The sequence below is a fragment of the Perca fluviatilis genome, chromosome 4 (assembly GCF_010015445.1).
Source record: "Perca fluviatilis chromosome 4, GENO_Pfluv_1.0, whole genome shotgun sequence".
Classification (NCBI taxonomy): Eukaryota; Metazoa; Chordata; class Actinopteri; order Perciformes; family Percidae; genus Perca; species Perca fluviatilis.
In genome coordinates, this window is record NC_053115.1 from 5,786,613 (window position 1) to 5,801,337 (window position 14,725).

Consider the following 14,725-nt stretch of genomic DNA (forward strand, 5'->3'; position numbering starts at 1 on the left):
GTGCCTTCCTCTGCTCATCCCCCCCTGCAGAGGGACTCATCTGTTCCTAATATTACACACTTGTGCTTTGGAAACCTCTGTAACTAATGCATTATGCTAGTCCATCTGAAAAATCCTGAAGGCTTTATAAAAGATCTATCGCAGATCACACTCTGCAGATATTTTCAGGTATATTTACCCAGGAAACACGTGATTACACATTATCATTACTTGAGAATATAAAATGTAATGCTGTACATTAAGAGGTTAGCAATTATATTCAACCATAGGACAGTTTTTCCCCCAGCATTCTTCATTACTAGGCAAACATTTTACATGGTGGAAATCATTCTTATATTTTTGATTGTTTATTTCTTTTAAATCTTTAAATAATAGATTTATAGAACTGTATTGGAAAAAGGAGAACAATGGGATTCTCACTGCTAAACCCAAAATCCAATGAGCATGTTCCAAAAAAGGTAGCACATCTCAAATTTGCTAAGTTGAGGAGGACAAAATATTCACAATATTTCACTTGTTTATTTGGCTCACATCACAGAATAAATGGGGAAGCATATTGTGTGATTTATAGAACTGTTTGTTTTGGAGTTGTACCAAAGAGCAGATGCCATTTTTTTAGTAAGTTTGGGCTAACAGAGTTACAGCAGCTTGTGTTAATACTTATTTGGCAAAAAAAAAAGTCTCATAATGTATACAGAAATGTATGTTCTGTTGGAGTATGACAGATGCTTTGATAGGTATTGGTTTCCACACAGCAACAGAGATCCACTTTATGGTTCGGTGCGCATGCCTCTCATGTGGGGGCAGTATTAGATGATGTTACGAGGTCATATTTATTGGGATTTACATGATCCTTGTACATACATTGTTATGTACAGCAGCTTTATGAAAAATCATGAAATGTTTTCTATAAACTATGAAATGAAAAACTTAAAGCTACATTGTGTAAGAAATTCTCCCATCTAGTGGTGAAACTGTATATGACAACCAACTGAATATTACTTTCTAACCCCCCCCAAACATATGCAAGCTAATGTTAGTAAAGTATCAGTGCTATCGTTATTCTGTATATTGTACGAGATGAATAGTGTAAGGCAATGTTTACAGCGTAGGAGAGAAGCAACGGAGGTTTGTGTTTTTAATATATTTCTCTGAGCAGTATGAACAATGTCAATGAAACCGAAATTAGCTCTTAGTATCTCCATCGCTTACACGCAGCTGTTCTAGCTGTAGCTAGTCTGTGTTAGAGCTGCACATGATGTGAGTTGTCTGCCTGGGAAATCACAACACATATGATTACGTTTATGATATAAGGTAGACAATACCTTTTCACCATTGACGCGAGGAAAAGTATCCTAGACGTCGTTCTAGCGTTATGCACAACCATGCTATGGTTAGCTAAGTGACTATAAAACTTTGAATTAACACAAATAGGCAGAATTACCTTTTGAGAAGAAAGCAGGCAACTTTGGCGTCCCTATTTAAAATCCTTGCTCCTTATGAGCACCTCTTTCCATCTTGGACAAGCCACTCCAATATTAACTTTGGTCTTGTTGCTTTGCGTGTCGCGTTGTCGTTTTAGTTCTCTTTTTAACTTCCCTGGCGACTCCGTTACATGTCCTCGAGAATAGTTCTGAATGATTCTGCATGACAGATTCTACACTTAAGAGAATACTTTGATTAGTTGGTGGAAGTAATTACACATGAATGAGCACATATTTGTGAAAAAACAACGTTTTTTTTTTTGCTAAGAATCAACTCAAAAAATTACACAATGGAGCTTTAAGCATTCATCAGGGGGCCAATTATTTTTGTTGCAGGCCAGATAATTGCTGTATACACTAATACATATTATATCCATTTGGGACACAGAACTCATTAATCTCCTCACACCAGTGTTTCCCAATGTGCACCAATTCCTTTCGGAATGTATACAGCAGAATATTATCACCACAGTACACAGTATACAGTAGTATAACCCTATCTATTTACATTGTTGTCAAAGATGCACCTAATATACAAAATAGGCTTTAATGTATATAATGTTGTTTGCTTTACGTCCAACTATAAGAAAATATGAAGAGACAAAGATTATTATGGAAATAAACTGTGTAAGAAGTGCTGGTAAAAGGCTTGATATTTCAGTCATGATGAGTCTCATGCTGCTTTGTAAAAATTGGTTTCTTCGTCTCTGTCTGTTAATGTAGTTTATTTATGAAGCTACGTTACAACAGTCAACACTTAGCTTTTAGAACAGTGTTAAGCAACTAGGAGCTACAACATAACTAATGCTAATACAGAAAGACAGTTTCAATACAATGGGAATTCCCCCAAAATCTTTATACACATTGCCAAAATAATTATGACAGCAATCATTATTGCATATACGTTGTTGCAGAAGCTCCAGGCAGTTACCAATTTAAATTTTCTATTTTCACTTTTTTTTTTCTTATCCTGGGAAAGTCTTTTGGTACACGGTCACATCAATTATTATTATTACGCTTAGTATTGAAGAGTCATAAACTAGTCTCAGGCAGACATGCAAAGCAGCCATGCCAAACCATAACTTCTAACTAAAGATCACGTCCATAATAATAGAAGACTTACATGCCTATTCATGTACTAACCAAGAAAGAAAGGTGTAGAGGGCAGGCTTTCTCTCAATAATTATTTTTAATAATAGCAGCAGCAGCAGTAGTAGTAGTGGCAACACTAACAAAACTTATAATAATAATAATAATTGTTGTTTTTCTTTGGTCCAGAAGGGCAGTTCAGCCAGGGCAAAGGCACACTGTCTGTATACTCTGTCTGCACATCTCTGCCATGACGATTTAATTAGCTACTGTGTGAGACTGCAGATTTAGGTCAGACTTTGTTCTGAGACTTTGACTTAGTTCATATAAAATGGGGATTTTCTCTCTTGTGCAGTTTTGTTGTTTTGGGTAAACCCGGGTTCCACGGACCGACATCCTGTTTCTAACCTCCCTGTGAGAACTCAGAACAGCCTGCTGTGAGAAAACAAAGCAAAACAGGTATTGGCTTTTCTTCATGTACACATCAGCAGTTTGTGATAAAGATCTGTTTAGCAACAGCAAATATTATGCCCATCACTATCTCTGTGGACCTGTTTGAGTTTTTCTGCATTTGATTAACAATCGCACTAAGTGAGACATTGCTTGTGTGGCACGACATGTTAACAATCAATTTGGAGAGTCATACTTGTATACTATTAAGAGTGTATTTCAACAGCTGACGCTTGTGTTGTGCAATACCAATCGCACATTAACATGTTTATGCCTGTAAGGATGTTGAGACGGTTGAGCTGCTGTTCTCTGTCATAACAGACCGACAGGGCCGGAGTGGTTATTTGGTTCACACCATCTGTCAGTGGCATGCTAGCAAAGACCAGTGTAGCCTTGTTGGTTCCCGCCACAACCCTAACCAGTCCATAAGGTCACCCTGAAATCTTTCCAAACAGCCCTTAAAGTTACTCATTCACTCAAAGCGCTGGAGCCACAAAACTCCAATTCCCCTCGTGAAAAGCACAATAAGTCACTGATGTTTGCAAGAAAAACAAACCATACCGTTGGCGTATAAATCACTTGGGGTCTAGACTTCAGTTTTGACAATATTACTGACTCCCAAGGGACTTGCAGGCACATGGGAAACCACAGCGAGATGGATAGTGTATTCCTTTTGTAAGTACATCATGTTTCAGCGCAACATTAAAAGGCATCCCGAACAGCAATAACTCATCTTTGCAGTTTCCCACATGGCCCTCATGTCTTTCACATATCTAAAGAAGAGTGGTGATGATTACTAAATGGCCCAACTCCAAAGCCATTTACAAAACACCCTCATCACACATGCTGAAAACTCGATCCCTCTGTTGCCTTACAACAAAGGCTTCAAGTAAGAGGGTTCAACAAAGAAGCCCAGGACCACTCTGTTCATGTCAATCACATCACATTTTGCGCATTTCTTGTGCATCAATTATGGGATAGATAGTTTTAAAAGAAAGCAAAGCTTTTGCTGATTTTCTCTTAAAGGTCCCATGGCATGAAAATGTCACTTTATGAGGTTTTTTAACATTAATATGAGTTCCCCCAGCCTGCCTATGGCCCCCCAGTGGCTAGAAATGGTGATAGGTGTAAACCGAGCCCTGGGTATCCTGCTCTGCCTTTGAGAAAATGAAAGCTCAGATGGGCCGATCTGGAATCTTCTCCTTATGAGGTCATAAGGAGCAAGGTTACCCCCCCTTTCTCTGCTTTGCCCGACCAGAGAATTTGGCCCACCCATGAGAAAGAGAGAGACATCATGGCTTTCAAACGAGCAAAGTGGCAGTTGGTCAAGTCAACACCCCCACCCTCCCCCATCACTCTCATGCTAAATATGAAGCTACAGCCACCAGGCTATTAGTTTAGCTTACCATAAAGACTGGATGCAGGGGGATACAGCTAGCCTGGCTCAGGACGGAGGTAACAAAATGCCTACCAGCACCTTCTCAGCTCACTTATTACACGTTACATCTTGTTTGTTGAATCCGTAGCATAAAAAACTCACAAGAAGTCACAGCGCCCCGCCAAGGAACAGACCACCACATAACTTTTCGCAAAAACTTTCCAAAAATGTCAAACTATTCATTTAAATCAGAATCAGCTGGTGCCACACAGTTAAAACAAAAACTAGAAGCTTGGATTCTTGCATGGAAATTATCATTAAATGCTATTTTGACCTGCAGGTCTGGGGGGGGGGGGTGGCATTTCAGTCCAGTCTGTCCTGATCCTTCACTCACAGTTTAGGTTGGAGGACTGGGATTAACTCTTATCTCTTCTGGGACGTTGTCTGTCTTTTGGGACCCGACATGGACTCATCTAAGCCCCCTCCGTTGCCACCTCACCCAGCTTCGTGGAAAACATTCCTAAACAGACCAGCCTGGAAAGATAGCATATCAGTTCCTTTAACATACTGTACCACCAAACATCCAAACGCTTCAGTCTCTCACAGCTTCACGCTTGCTCTGACTCCGACACCAGTCTATCAAAACAACTGCTTATTTATTTTCACTCCATTTTGAGAGCAAACATTTCTCCGAGTGAGGCACTCTCACAGTAAACAGCCATACGCAGACAGGCAGGTTGTTTGTTACTGGGCAGAAATGATAAATCACAGGCGGCGCACGTTGGCCCAGAGGTCGCGAGGCTGGTTGTAGCTGGTGGGCTGCTGGTTTGATTCTGCAGTGTTGAAACACAATATTCCAGGATAATACTGCCATGGTACCCTGAACAAAAGTGCTAGATTTGTTATCAAGCTTGAGCTCTGAACTGTGAAATTATATATGGCCATGTACAGCTGATGTTCATCAGCATGAAATAACTCCAATTACTTTGTGAAAACTGGCCCGAATAAAACAGGTGTTAAAGTAGAACATAAGCTCTCTTTCTCATTTTTCATCCATTTTTTCCCCCCATTTGTTTAAACATTTCTTCTCTCTCTTAAGTTTTTTTTTTTTTTTTTAAACCAAGCAATGACCTAAAGAGTACCTGCTAAGAAAAGTATGTAATATTACAGTGAGTATGGCCTATGAAACCCGGGTGTGTATATACACAGTACAAGGACCTTTGACGTGACTGCACAGGGAGTTTTTCTTCCACTCCATCTAAGACAACCCATAACATCGGTGTAGGATTACCTGGAAGCTCAGACTCTCTCTGTCACACTTTGTCCATGAAGTCTTTGATAAGCCCTTGTTTTTAGTTCTGGATAATGCACATATGGAAAGGTTTTATTGAGCATGGCATTGCATAAAACTGGATTTCCGAAAGAGGAGGCAACCGGTTGGAATGGGTATCTAATCAAGGCAGGGTCAGAACCAACAGGCTGTGTGCTCCTGCCTAAGCAGCGGAGGCTATTCTTTTCCTTCACTGAGCACATCCAGTGTGCCCACTGGCGTTTCATTTACAATTCAAATACATTCAGTATAGGGCCTCCTGCTGGGATTGAAAATGCACTCAATTGGAAAAGTGATAATGTGTGTAATACCTTGCTTTCTTTACATAAGGAGTGTGGTGAGAGGTGTGTTCAAACAAGACTCCCGCGGTGGTGTCTCAAATATTCATTTTCAAACCGCACATTGTGATCGGTGTTGATTTTCCCCAACTTTTACCTGATCTCCTCCTTAGTGTGTTGTAACTTGAAAGTCTCGCTTGTGGTTGCACTCGTAAGGTCCTTCCAAAGTTGCTTGTTTTCACAAGGGTTGTGCATGCCTGAACGCTCACCCACCGTGTTGTAAATATCTAACTGTCATGTCAGCTTGTCTAACATTTAAGTAGGGAATTTGGCAGTTTATCACTTAGAAATATTCAGGTGAGAAATATAGCTATAGGGCTCCATGTTGTACTTTATCTACATTGTTAAATTACATTGTTATCCCTATACAGTATGTAGGCTGCATCTAAATTCGAGACTATGTATGAAAACAAATAAGGGCCTCCTAGGTCAAGCAGGCTGTATAATGTATCATATTAGTCTAAAAAAGTTTTAATCAGCCCATATTTCGATCAATAAATGAAACCACGTTGTGTACAGTGGTTGCAAGTAGATGCATAAGTTAAACTACCTCTTCTAGAACAAAAAAAATATTTTGTCATGCCTGTCTCTCAACCTCATATGCGCAGTTAATAGAATAGTTACGGTAGAGAATTCCTTTCCCCCTAGACATGCTGCCTTCACGGACTGTTAGAATCATTGCATTTGCCGGTTTAGGTCACGTGACTAGCGTATGAGAGTTTACATTTTACATTTGCGTGACAAAGACCACGTTTGTAGTGTTATCAATGGACAATAAGCCTACAAGTTTGGCATTTTTGTAGCTTTGCATATGTATTTGTAAGGTATAACGTTTAGGTGTCATAGCCTCTAACAACAATCAACTTTGTCCAGATTTTGTCTTTTTCATTTTGCAGTTCCATAACAAGGTTGTTTCTACTTAAAAAAATGTAACTCAAGTAATTACATTTTAGGCTTACAAACTTCTAAAACTTTTAAAGTGTAGGCTTACGAGGCGCACCTGAAGGCACCAAAAGTCTCGGTCAATTAGAAGAGTTTAGACAGTGAGGGGAGCTTGTACTTGTTAGTCGGTCTGTGAGCGCTCCACCGATGACCAGCTAAAAACGCCCCACTGCTCCGACTCAGATCTGCGGGGGCTGGGGAGTCGACAAGTTTGGATTTGGACTTTGAAAACCATGGGATTCGAGCTGGACCGCTTCAAGGGGACCGTGGACCCGGATTTTAAATGCAACTTGTGCAATAAAGTCCTGGAAGACCCGCTGACGACTCCGTGCGGTCACGTCTTCTGCTCCGGCTGCGTGCTGCCCTGGGTCGTCCAGCAGAGCAGCTGCCCCGTCAAATGTCAGCGGATCTCCGCCAAAGAGCTGAACCACGTCCTGCCTCTGAAAAACCTCATCCTGAAGCTGGAGATCAAATGTGACAACCACGCGAGGGGCTGCGATGCGGTGGTGAAGCTGCAGCATCTGGCCGAGCACGCCGAGATGTGCGACTACTCCCCGGAGAAGTGCAGGAATAAAGGATGCGACGAGGTGCTTAGCCTCCGGGACATGGATGCTCACATGCGGGAGACTTGCGACTACAGACCGGTGGGGATATGCGAGAGCGGCTGCGGATTGACGCTCACTCATAAAGAGCAGAAATTAAACAGCCACTGCTGTATGAGAGCCCTGAAGGCGCACAACAGCGCGCTGCACTGCAAAATCATCAGCCTGGATAGAGAGTTCAAGAAGCAGACCATTAAAGCCAACAAGAGGGAGAAGTCACTCCTGGCACAACTTTCCGCCGTGCACACCGAGCTGCAAGTGACAGCTCTGAAATATCAGAAGAAATTCACAGAGTACAGCGAGAGGATCGATTCCTTAACCAAGACCGTGGCTTTCTCCTGCAAGGTAAGCCCTTTCTACTTTCAGGGAGCACAAGCAACTTCCCCCCCCCCACCCCCTCTAATCCACAGTTACTTTCTCCCTGTCACTGAGGGAAAACCTGCAATAATTACTAGTATACAATTAAAAAAAAAAAGACACCTACAGGACTACCTCATACAACTTTCTATATGATTCCCACAAGTACATTCTGATAGTGTAGACCCAGGCAGTAGGCCTAGCCTACATTTTCTCCTTAAATATGTATCAGAAACATATACAGTATAGTTTGGTCCATCTTAACTGACATCCTGCTATAGCCAGGCTTACAACCTGTTTCAGGGCCTTAATATCACTTTTTTAAATGCTGTCAAGATGTTTGCTTGCTCTCTGGGACTCAGTATCTCAGTTTACTGGACCTCCATGTTGTTTGGATAGATACACCCGCAGATGAAAGTATAACTTTTTGAGCATTTGTCTGAGGATTGCACTGCTTGGAAATCAAGTTTTCGGGAGTCCTGCAGTGCTCACAAGTTAGTTTCTTCACTGTCTGCTTTGAGACATGGATGTCAGCTGTGCCTCTGGCCAGCTGGCAGTCAATGGGGGGGAGGGCCAAATATTTACTGCAGTTCTGTACACAACTAGAGCCAGGTTGCAGTTATATTGCCTCCTCGCAGCATGCTTGTTTGAGGTTTTCTGTCATCGAATGTTCGCCCCTTTTCCCGAGACAATCGTAACATATTAGAATCATGGGTGTGGAAGAGTTACTGGCACCACAGTTTTACTGAGTGTTGTGGAAGACTGTGAATATCAGTATTTTGGAGGGCTAAAAGTCCTCTTTAAAATTTCATTGTTTTGTGGATACACACTGGGATGAAGAGACAGATTTGATATTTCTTCCCATCGACCTACAGTGATAAATATAAAATATGTAGGATTTCCTGCTGGTCACTGGTTAATAATGTATCTAAATCAGGCTCATGTTGAGGAAAGGGTCCATGAACCCTGGTGTAAGGGTGTTTTATGGTTCAAATTTAAAAACCTAATGCCTCCTTTTTAATGACCAATTATCAACATCATAAAGGATACAGGAGTTCATAAGTCAGTTAATAAATTGAATTAGTGTATGGTGGTTGCTCTGCTGCTGTGATCAGCAGAGGGGAGTGGTCCCACTGTAATCAGGCTAAGTTATAAAATCTGTCCAAGAACAGGAGGAGGAGCTTTTGATTGGGCACACACTGCTGACAGTGTTACATAAAGTAATGTGGATGAATGGGAACCTTTCTTGGATGTTTTCCTACTTTAAAAAAATAAAAAAATTAAAATTAAAATGTACCTGTTAACTCCCTATTTGTGTCACTGAAGTTTCTTTTTTCACACCTCTGCACATTTCGTTTAAGTGACATTTTTAAAAGACTTTACTCTTTTACTCTCTCATTTATTTCTTTTTTTTTTGGCCTTTTTCTTTTCTTAGTGGTTTCATTTGTTTGTTATGGGCTTAGTTCCCAGCAAAATGTGTTCCGGTAGACTGGTAAATTGCGCATCAAAAGCACCGATGCGGTGAAATGGTGAAATCGCTCATGCTGGTACACAGAAGCTTGCTGGGCCAGTAGCACAGCTGATTATCATGGTTTGTTTGACAGAGGCATTTCAGTCCTACCACTGAGATATATATATATATATATATATATATATATATATATATATATATATATATATATATATATATATATATATATATATATATATACATAAACATACACACACACACATACATACACACACACACACACACACACGGTCAGTGTATTAGCTCTACTAATGTTAACTACTACTAAAACGCCTTGAACATACATAAAAGATACGGGAATTGTCCTGGAAACCACTCTCATGAGAGAGAGAGCAGGTCGGGAGAAGAAGAAAGTACATTTTGTGGATGATGTGGTTTGTTGGAAAGCTTTTTTTTTTTTTTTTTTTTTCTTTTCTGGAAAGGCTCATTCATTGGGTCCAGTCAAGCAGAGAGCAGGATTGTTTGGTGGGAGAACCTCAATACACTCATGGCAATATGAAACGGAGCATCACAAGTGGGATTATCTGTGGGAGGCGGGCGACTTGCAGACTGCCACTGAAACTCTCTCAGGGCCTAACATGATGTCAGTGATCAATTGTTATCAGACTTGGTGACACGTATTGCCTTTCCAACCTCTCTCACAGGGGATATTTTGACTTGTCGTAACAGGAAAAGCCCAGGTAATGACATGTATGATGGCTCTGTTCCTTTTGAAGTCATGCTAGTGAGCCAGCATTCCCAGTGCCATGACCCTGGAACAACTAAACGCATTGCATCCGCTGCTAGCCATATTTCACAAATCCAAATTTCCGTGGTGAGAAGTGTCTAATGCAGATTTGTTGTGACATATTTCTTCCTCGAATCGCTGTCAAAGACGGAATGTAGGCCCATCATGACAAGTAACCTACTTTTCTTTTCTTTTCTTTTTTAGCATCTCCGTCACTCCTCGGCTTAGCCTTCCTGAGCCAGATGGAGGATTTTAATGTCTTCTTTTATTATCCAGGCAGTGTGACTGTGAGGGAGATCAGGATGACCTGGCTATGTGGAATAACTGACTTGAGTTTCCAATAATAGTCCTAACACTTTTCAAACCGCTTCAGTCAGCCAGCCAGAGCAATAAAACAGGGCAAAAACAAAAAGCTCAGCTCTCCGTCTGGTTGACTTGAGGGCTGCTAGAATTGCTGTCACACTTTCCATTCAGCCTCAGATCTCTGTTTTGAACCCAGTTCCTCGTCATCTGCTATGGATGACCGTGTTGTCGCTACTTGATGCGATAAAGAGTGTACATCACAAGACATCAGACCGATTCAGCCTCCATTGAATTGGATTTGGGTTTAATCTCATAAGGCTAATTGTGGTCTAATTTTAAAAGCACGAATCTATGTATAATGCAGTCCATTAGTTATCTCAAACACATAGGTGCCAATTGAATATGACAGAGATCACATTAATAAAAGTTATCCAGAAGTAGGGCTGGGCAATATTTCGATATTCTATCAATATGAGACTAGATATCTTCTTAGATTTTGGATATCGTAATATGACATAGGTGTTGTCTATTCCTGGTTTTAAAGGCTGCATAAACAGTAAAGTGATTTACTTTTCTGAACTTAACAGACTGTTCTAGCTGTTCTATTATTTGCCTTTTCCCCACTTCGACATTATGTCCACATTACTGATGATTATTTATCTAAAATCTAAGTGTGAAGATATTTTGTTAGAGCACCAATTGTCAACCCTAGAATATCGCCGCAATATCGATATCGAGGTATTTGGTCAAGAATATCGTGATATCTGATTTTCTCCCTATCGCCCAGCCCTACCCAGAAGTCACTGAGTTTTTTGCTATTATATTTGAACGTAACCCTTCGACGAAAGACTTTGATTAAGCTGCTGCTTCATTTGTATGCATACCTTAGCCTCACTGGGTAATAATCCTCTTAATTGATTTGAAATCTACCAAACAGCCTCCACAATCTGAAATTTCAATGACCAGGCCACGGAGTCTCTGCCTTTTAATCACAGGCCAATAGGTTGTGAATTAATATTTTTCTTCTTTTTTATTCTGCATAACAGTACCTACACTATAATTACATACACTATGTTAGGAGGGAGATGGAGGGGAAGCAGTTTGATGCAGGACAGACTCGGAAAGTGTGACTGTTGCTGAGGTGAAGACTCGCTGTGAGTGTGCCAAGTCACCAGTAAGCAACGTTTCACTGCTTTGTTGTTTGCTCTCTTTCCTCAGTAACAAACTGCCCCATTCTTCTTTTCCCATTAAAGTTAATGTTAAACGTTTGTTTACTTGACATAGGTTCCATGTGCCCCCTCAAGTGATGTCAGTGTGGTTTTTGGTGGTAAGGACATGTTTTTTTTATCACCTAGGCATACCTTTTTGTTTTAGTAAATACACAACCTCCTGAAGAGATTAACTTCATTCTTGGGGATTAGAGCTTCGCTAGAGTGTTCACAGATGTGGAAAAAAACCTCTCCTTAATTACTCTGAGTTCATTTTAATGGCTCTCGCGGACGAAATGTAAAAAACACCTTTAAATTCCATCCAATTTGTTTTGAGGCTTGTGGCCCTATTCAGTATAACTCAAGTGGATGTACTAGCCTGTCACTTTTTTTTTGCGTTTTCACTTGATGCCCAACTGTCTTCTTGTCGACAGCAACGGCTGTAGTCACTTTAATGTGGAAGCATGTGTCGCTAATGCTGCCCAGGCACAGTGCAGGAGCACACATTCCTGAATGGCCTGACATGCACATGATGGTCTTTTTAGAATACATGGCAGTCAGGGCACTGTACATGCCAAGCTTTATATTTAGTCTCTCTATGTCGCAGCATACTGGAGTGGCAGCTGAAATTATGTTACCTCATAACTAACTCTCCTCTAAGTCCTGCTTGAAAAAAAAAACAGATTAAGAGCTGACTCTGCGAGTTTCCCAGAGGTTTTCATGTCATGTTGCCCCTGAGTAAGTGGTTCTGTTGTGTATTAATTTACATAGGACAACGGTTTGTGAGAGGGAAGGGTTGTTGGCTCTTTGGACTCACTGGTCACTTCGGGCCTTTGGGCTGGCTAAGCCTCGGAGAATGGTGAGGGTTAGGGCTGACTGATTTGATAAAAAATATTCAATTGTAGTTTTCTTTTCTTTCTTTTTTTTTTTTTTTTACCAATATTGGGATTGCGACTTAAATTGTGATAGATTTCTTTTTTATGAAAATAAACTCTAGGCCTACAGTTTTAAAGATCATTTTTACCAAGAATAATCACAAACTTATCTTGAGGTCCTGCCAGAGATCTTTCTTTCCCCAACCAGCCAGTTGGGGGAAAAGTGAAGTTTGAAGTAAACTTGGCAAGTTTTCCATAGAAGAGCTGCTCAATTTAGCTGACGTTTGTTAAGATATTACATGTCATTACTCAGTAACATTCAGATATAATTATGACATTTAGCAGTGGCCCTCTATTTGTTAATAACAATTACAATATCCAACTAACAACCCCTAATTCTACTATTGACAGCTCAGCACTGTACTTGCTTAAGCTAACGTTAGCTTCACAGATTTACTGTATGAACGGCTTCATAGCCCTAAGTACCAAGGGTCGAGATTCAGAGCTTTTTGGTTGATAAGCATAACGTACCTACATAATGTAGCTAAAAGTTTAACCATGCAATTCCAACAACTCTGTCCACCAGCTCTCTGTCGTTTACTTTGATAACTACAGAGCTAACGTTATCTGTTAGCTGCCTGTCTGTCTTAGTTAGCTAGCCGATTAGCTAGAATGTTTAATTCGAGAGAGACTCGCCAGCCTTTTGAACTTTTTGTGTAGTAAGCGAAGTTATCTTTTGCCGAAACCATCTGTGGCTTATTCTTAATAGCGCAGACACAGGCAGGCAGAGAGCTTGTTAACTAGAGAACCTAATACATCCATGTAGAGAACAGTCCGTAACAACTTCAGGCTCTTCTTTGTTTCACTAACTCACAGAATTAACACCAATTAGCTACAGCTAGGTAGAATATGCCAGCAATATGTCAGCGGTGTGTAAAACTTTAATTTCCTGCACATAGGAAGAAGAAGCTGTTAACTATGTTATATTTGCTAATTTAGCTCTTGCAATTTGAGTTTCAAACTGTGATTTTTGATATCAATTAATTAAATAATGAATTAATTGTTCAGCCCTTGTGAAGGTATAAATAGAGAGGTGCCATTAAGCCACAGTTTTCACGGTTACACTTTTACACCACCCCTTATGGTGTAGAGGAGGCTGTTTGTCCTTTCATGTCTTTGACCACCTCTGTTATCGTCTAATAAGTTAGATAATTTGTTGTTCATTTTTCTTCTGCTCTGTTCTTCCACTTTAAGTACCCAGTTGAATAATTTTGTCGCTCACCTGCAGTTCGTAATGCATTATCATGTTATAACCTCCTGCTATCTCTGTGTTGACGTGTCTCTCCTCTGTCTGTCTGTCTGTCTGTCTGTCTGTCTGTCTGTCTGTAGGAAGGCGAGACTTTAAGCTTGACGGTTGTCCTTCTTCGTGAGGACGGATCTCTGGGTTTTAACATCATAGGAGGAAGGCCATGCGCGGTAGGTTTAAAGCCGAGCGTCTTGGAGGTTTCACCCCCCCCCCGGTGATCAGCCAAGTGTCCTATGGCAACCCAGGAATGAATAGCACATACTTGAAGCACCGCAGGCTTTCTCATTACTGACTGACACAGCTTAGACAGTCATGCATGCGTTTTCTAGTCTGTGGATAGATGGACCGCATCTATCAAGTTTATTGTGTTTATATATTGGTCGGGTTTAGCGGATTTGGCATTACAGATTAAAAAAACTATCATTACTTTTATGAGAGTTAAATCTAGGATTATGGCTTTGGCCGCAGTTGTTTTGTCTCTAATTGAGGGGATTTCGGCGGTGAGGTAAACACAGAGGAGAGGAAAGGGTCTTTTCACAGCTACTATGTTTTCTGCCTCGGGGTTCTGAGGTGAAAGTCATTAATGATGCCACACACTCTGCTGAGTGAAGGGTTGAAAATATCTCAACGCTGGTTACAGCTCTTCCATACATGGAGCTTCTTTCTGCAGCGGAGGTCCTATTGAAATGGTTTTCCCCATATCTGTTTCATCAGGACTGTGCTCAACTGTTACAGGGCTTTTTTTCTTTTTTTTTTCCACTGCCACAGTGACGCACTTTTCTGCAGCGACATAGATTACCATAGT

The 14,725-nt window shown here is 40.8% G+C and overlaps 1 protein-coding gene across 2 annotated transcripts in view; it reads left to right on the forward strand.

The window, feature by feature from the left end:
- The first annotated feature begins 7,119 nt into the window (after positions 1-7,119).
- Positions 7,120-14,725, forward strand: part of pdzrn3b (PDZ domain containing RING finger 3b) — a 111,432-nt gene continuing 103,826 nt past the window's right edge. The window contains exons 1-2 of one of the 2 annotated variants that reach the window (XM_039798002.1): positions 7,120-7,958; positions 14,004-14,090. In XM_039798002.1, coding sequence (XP_039653936.1) covers positions 7,245-7,958; positions 14,004-14,090 — 801 coding nt within the window. In that variant the 5' untranslated portion in view covers positions 7,120-7,244. The remainder of the gene's footprint in view (positions 7,959-14,003; positions 14,091-14,725) is intronic. The other variant, XM_039798003.1, reaches the window with a different exon arrangement.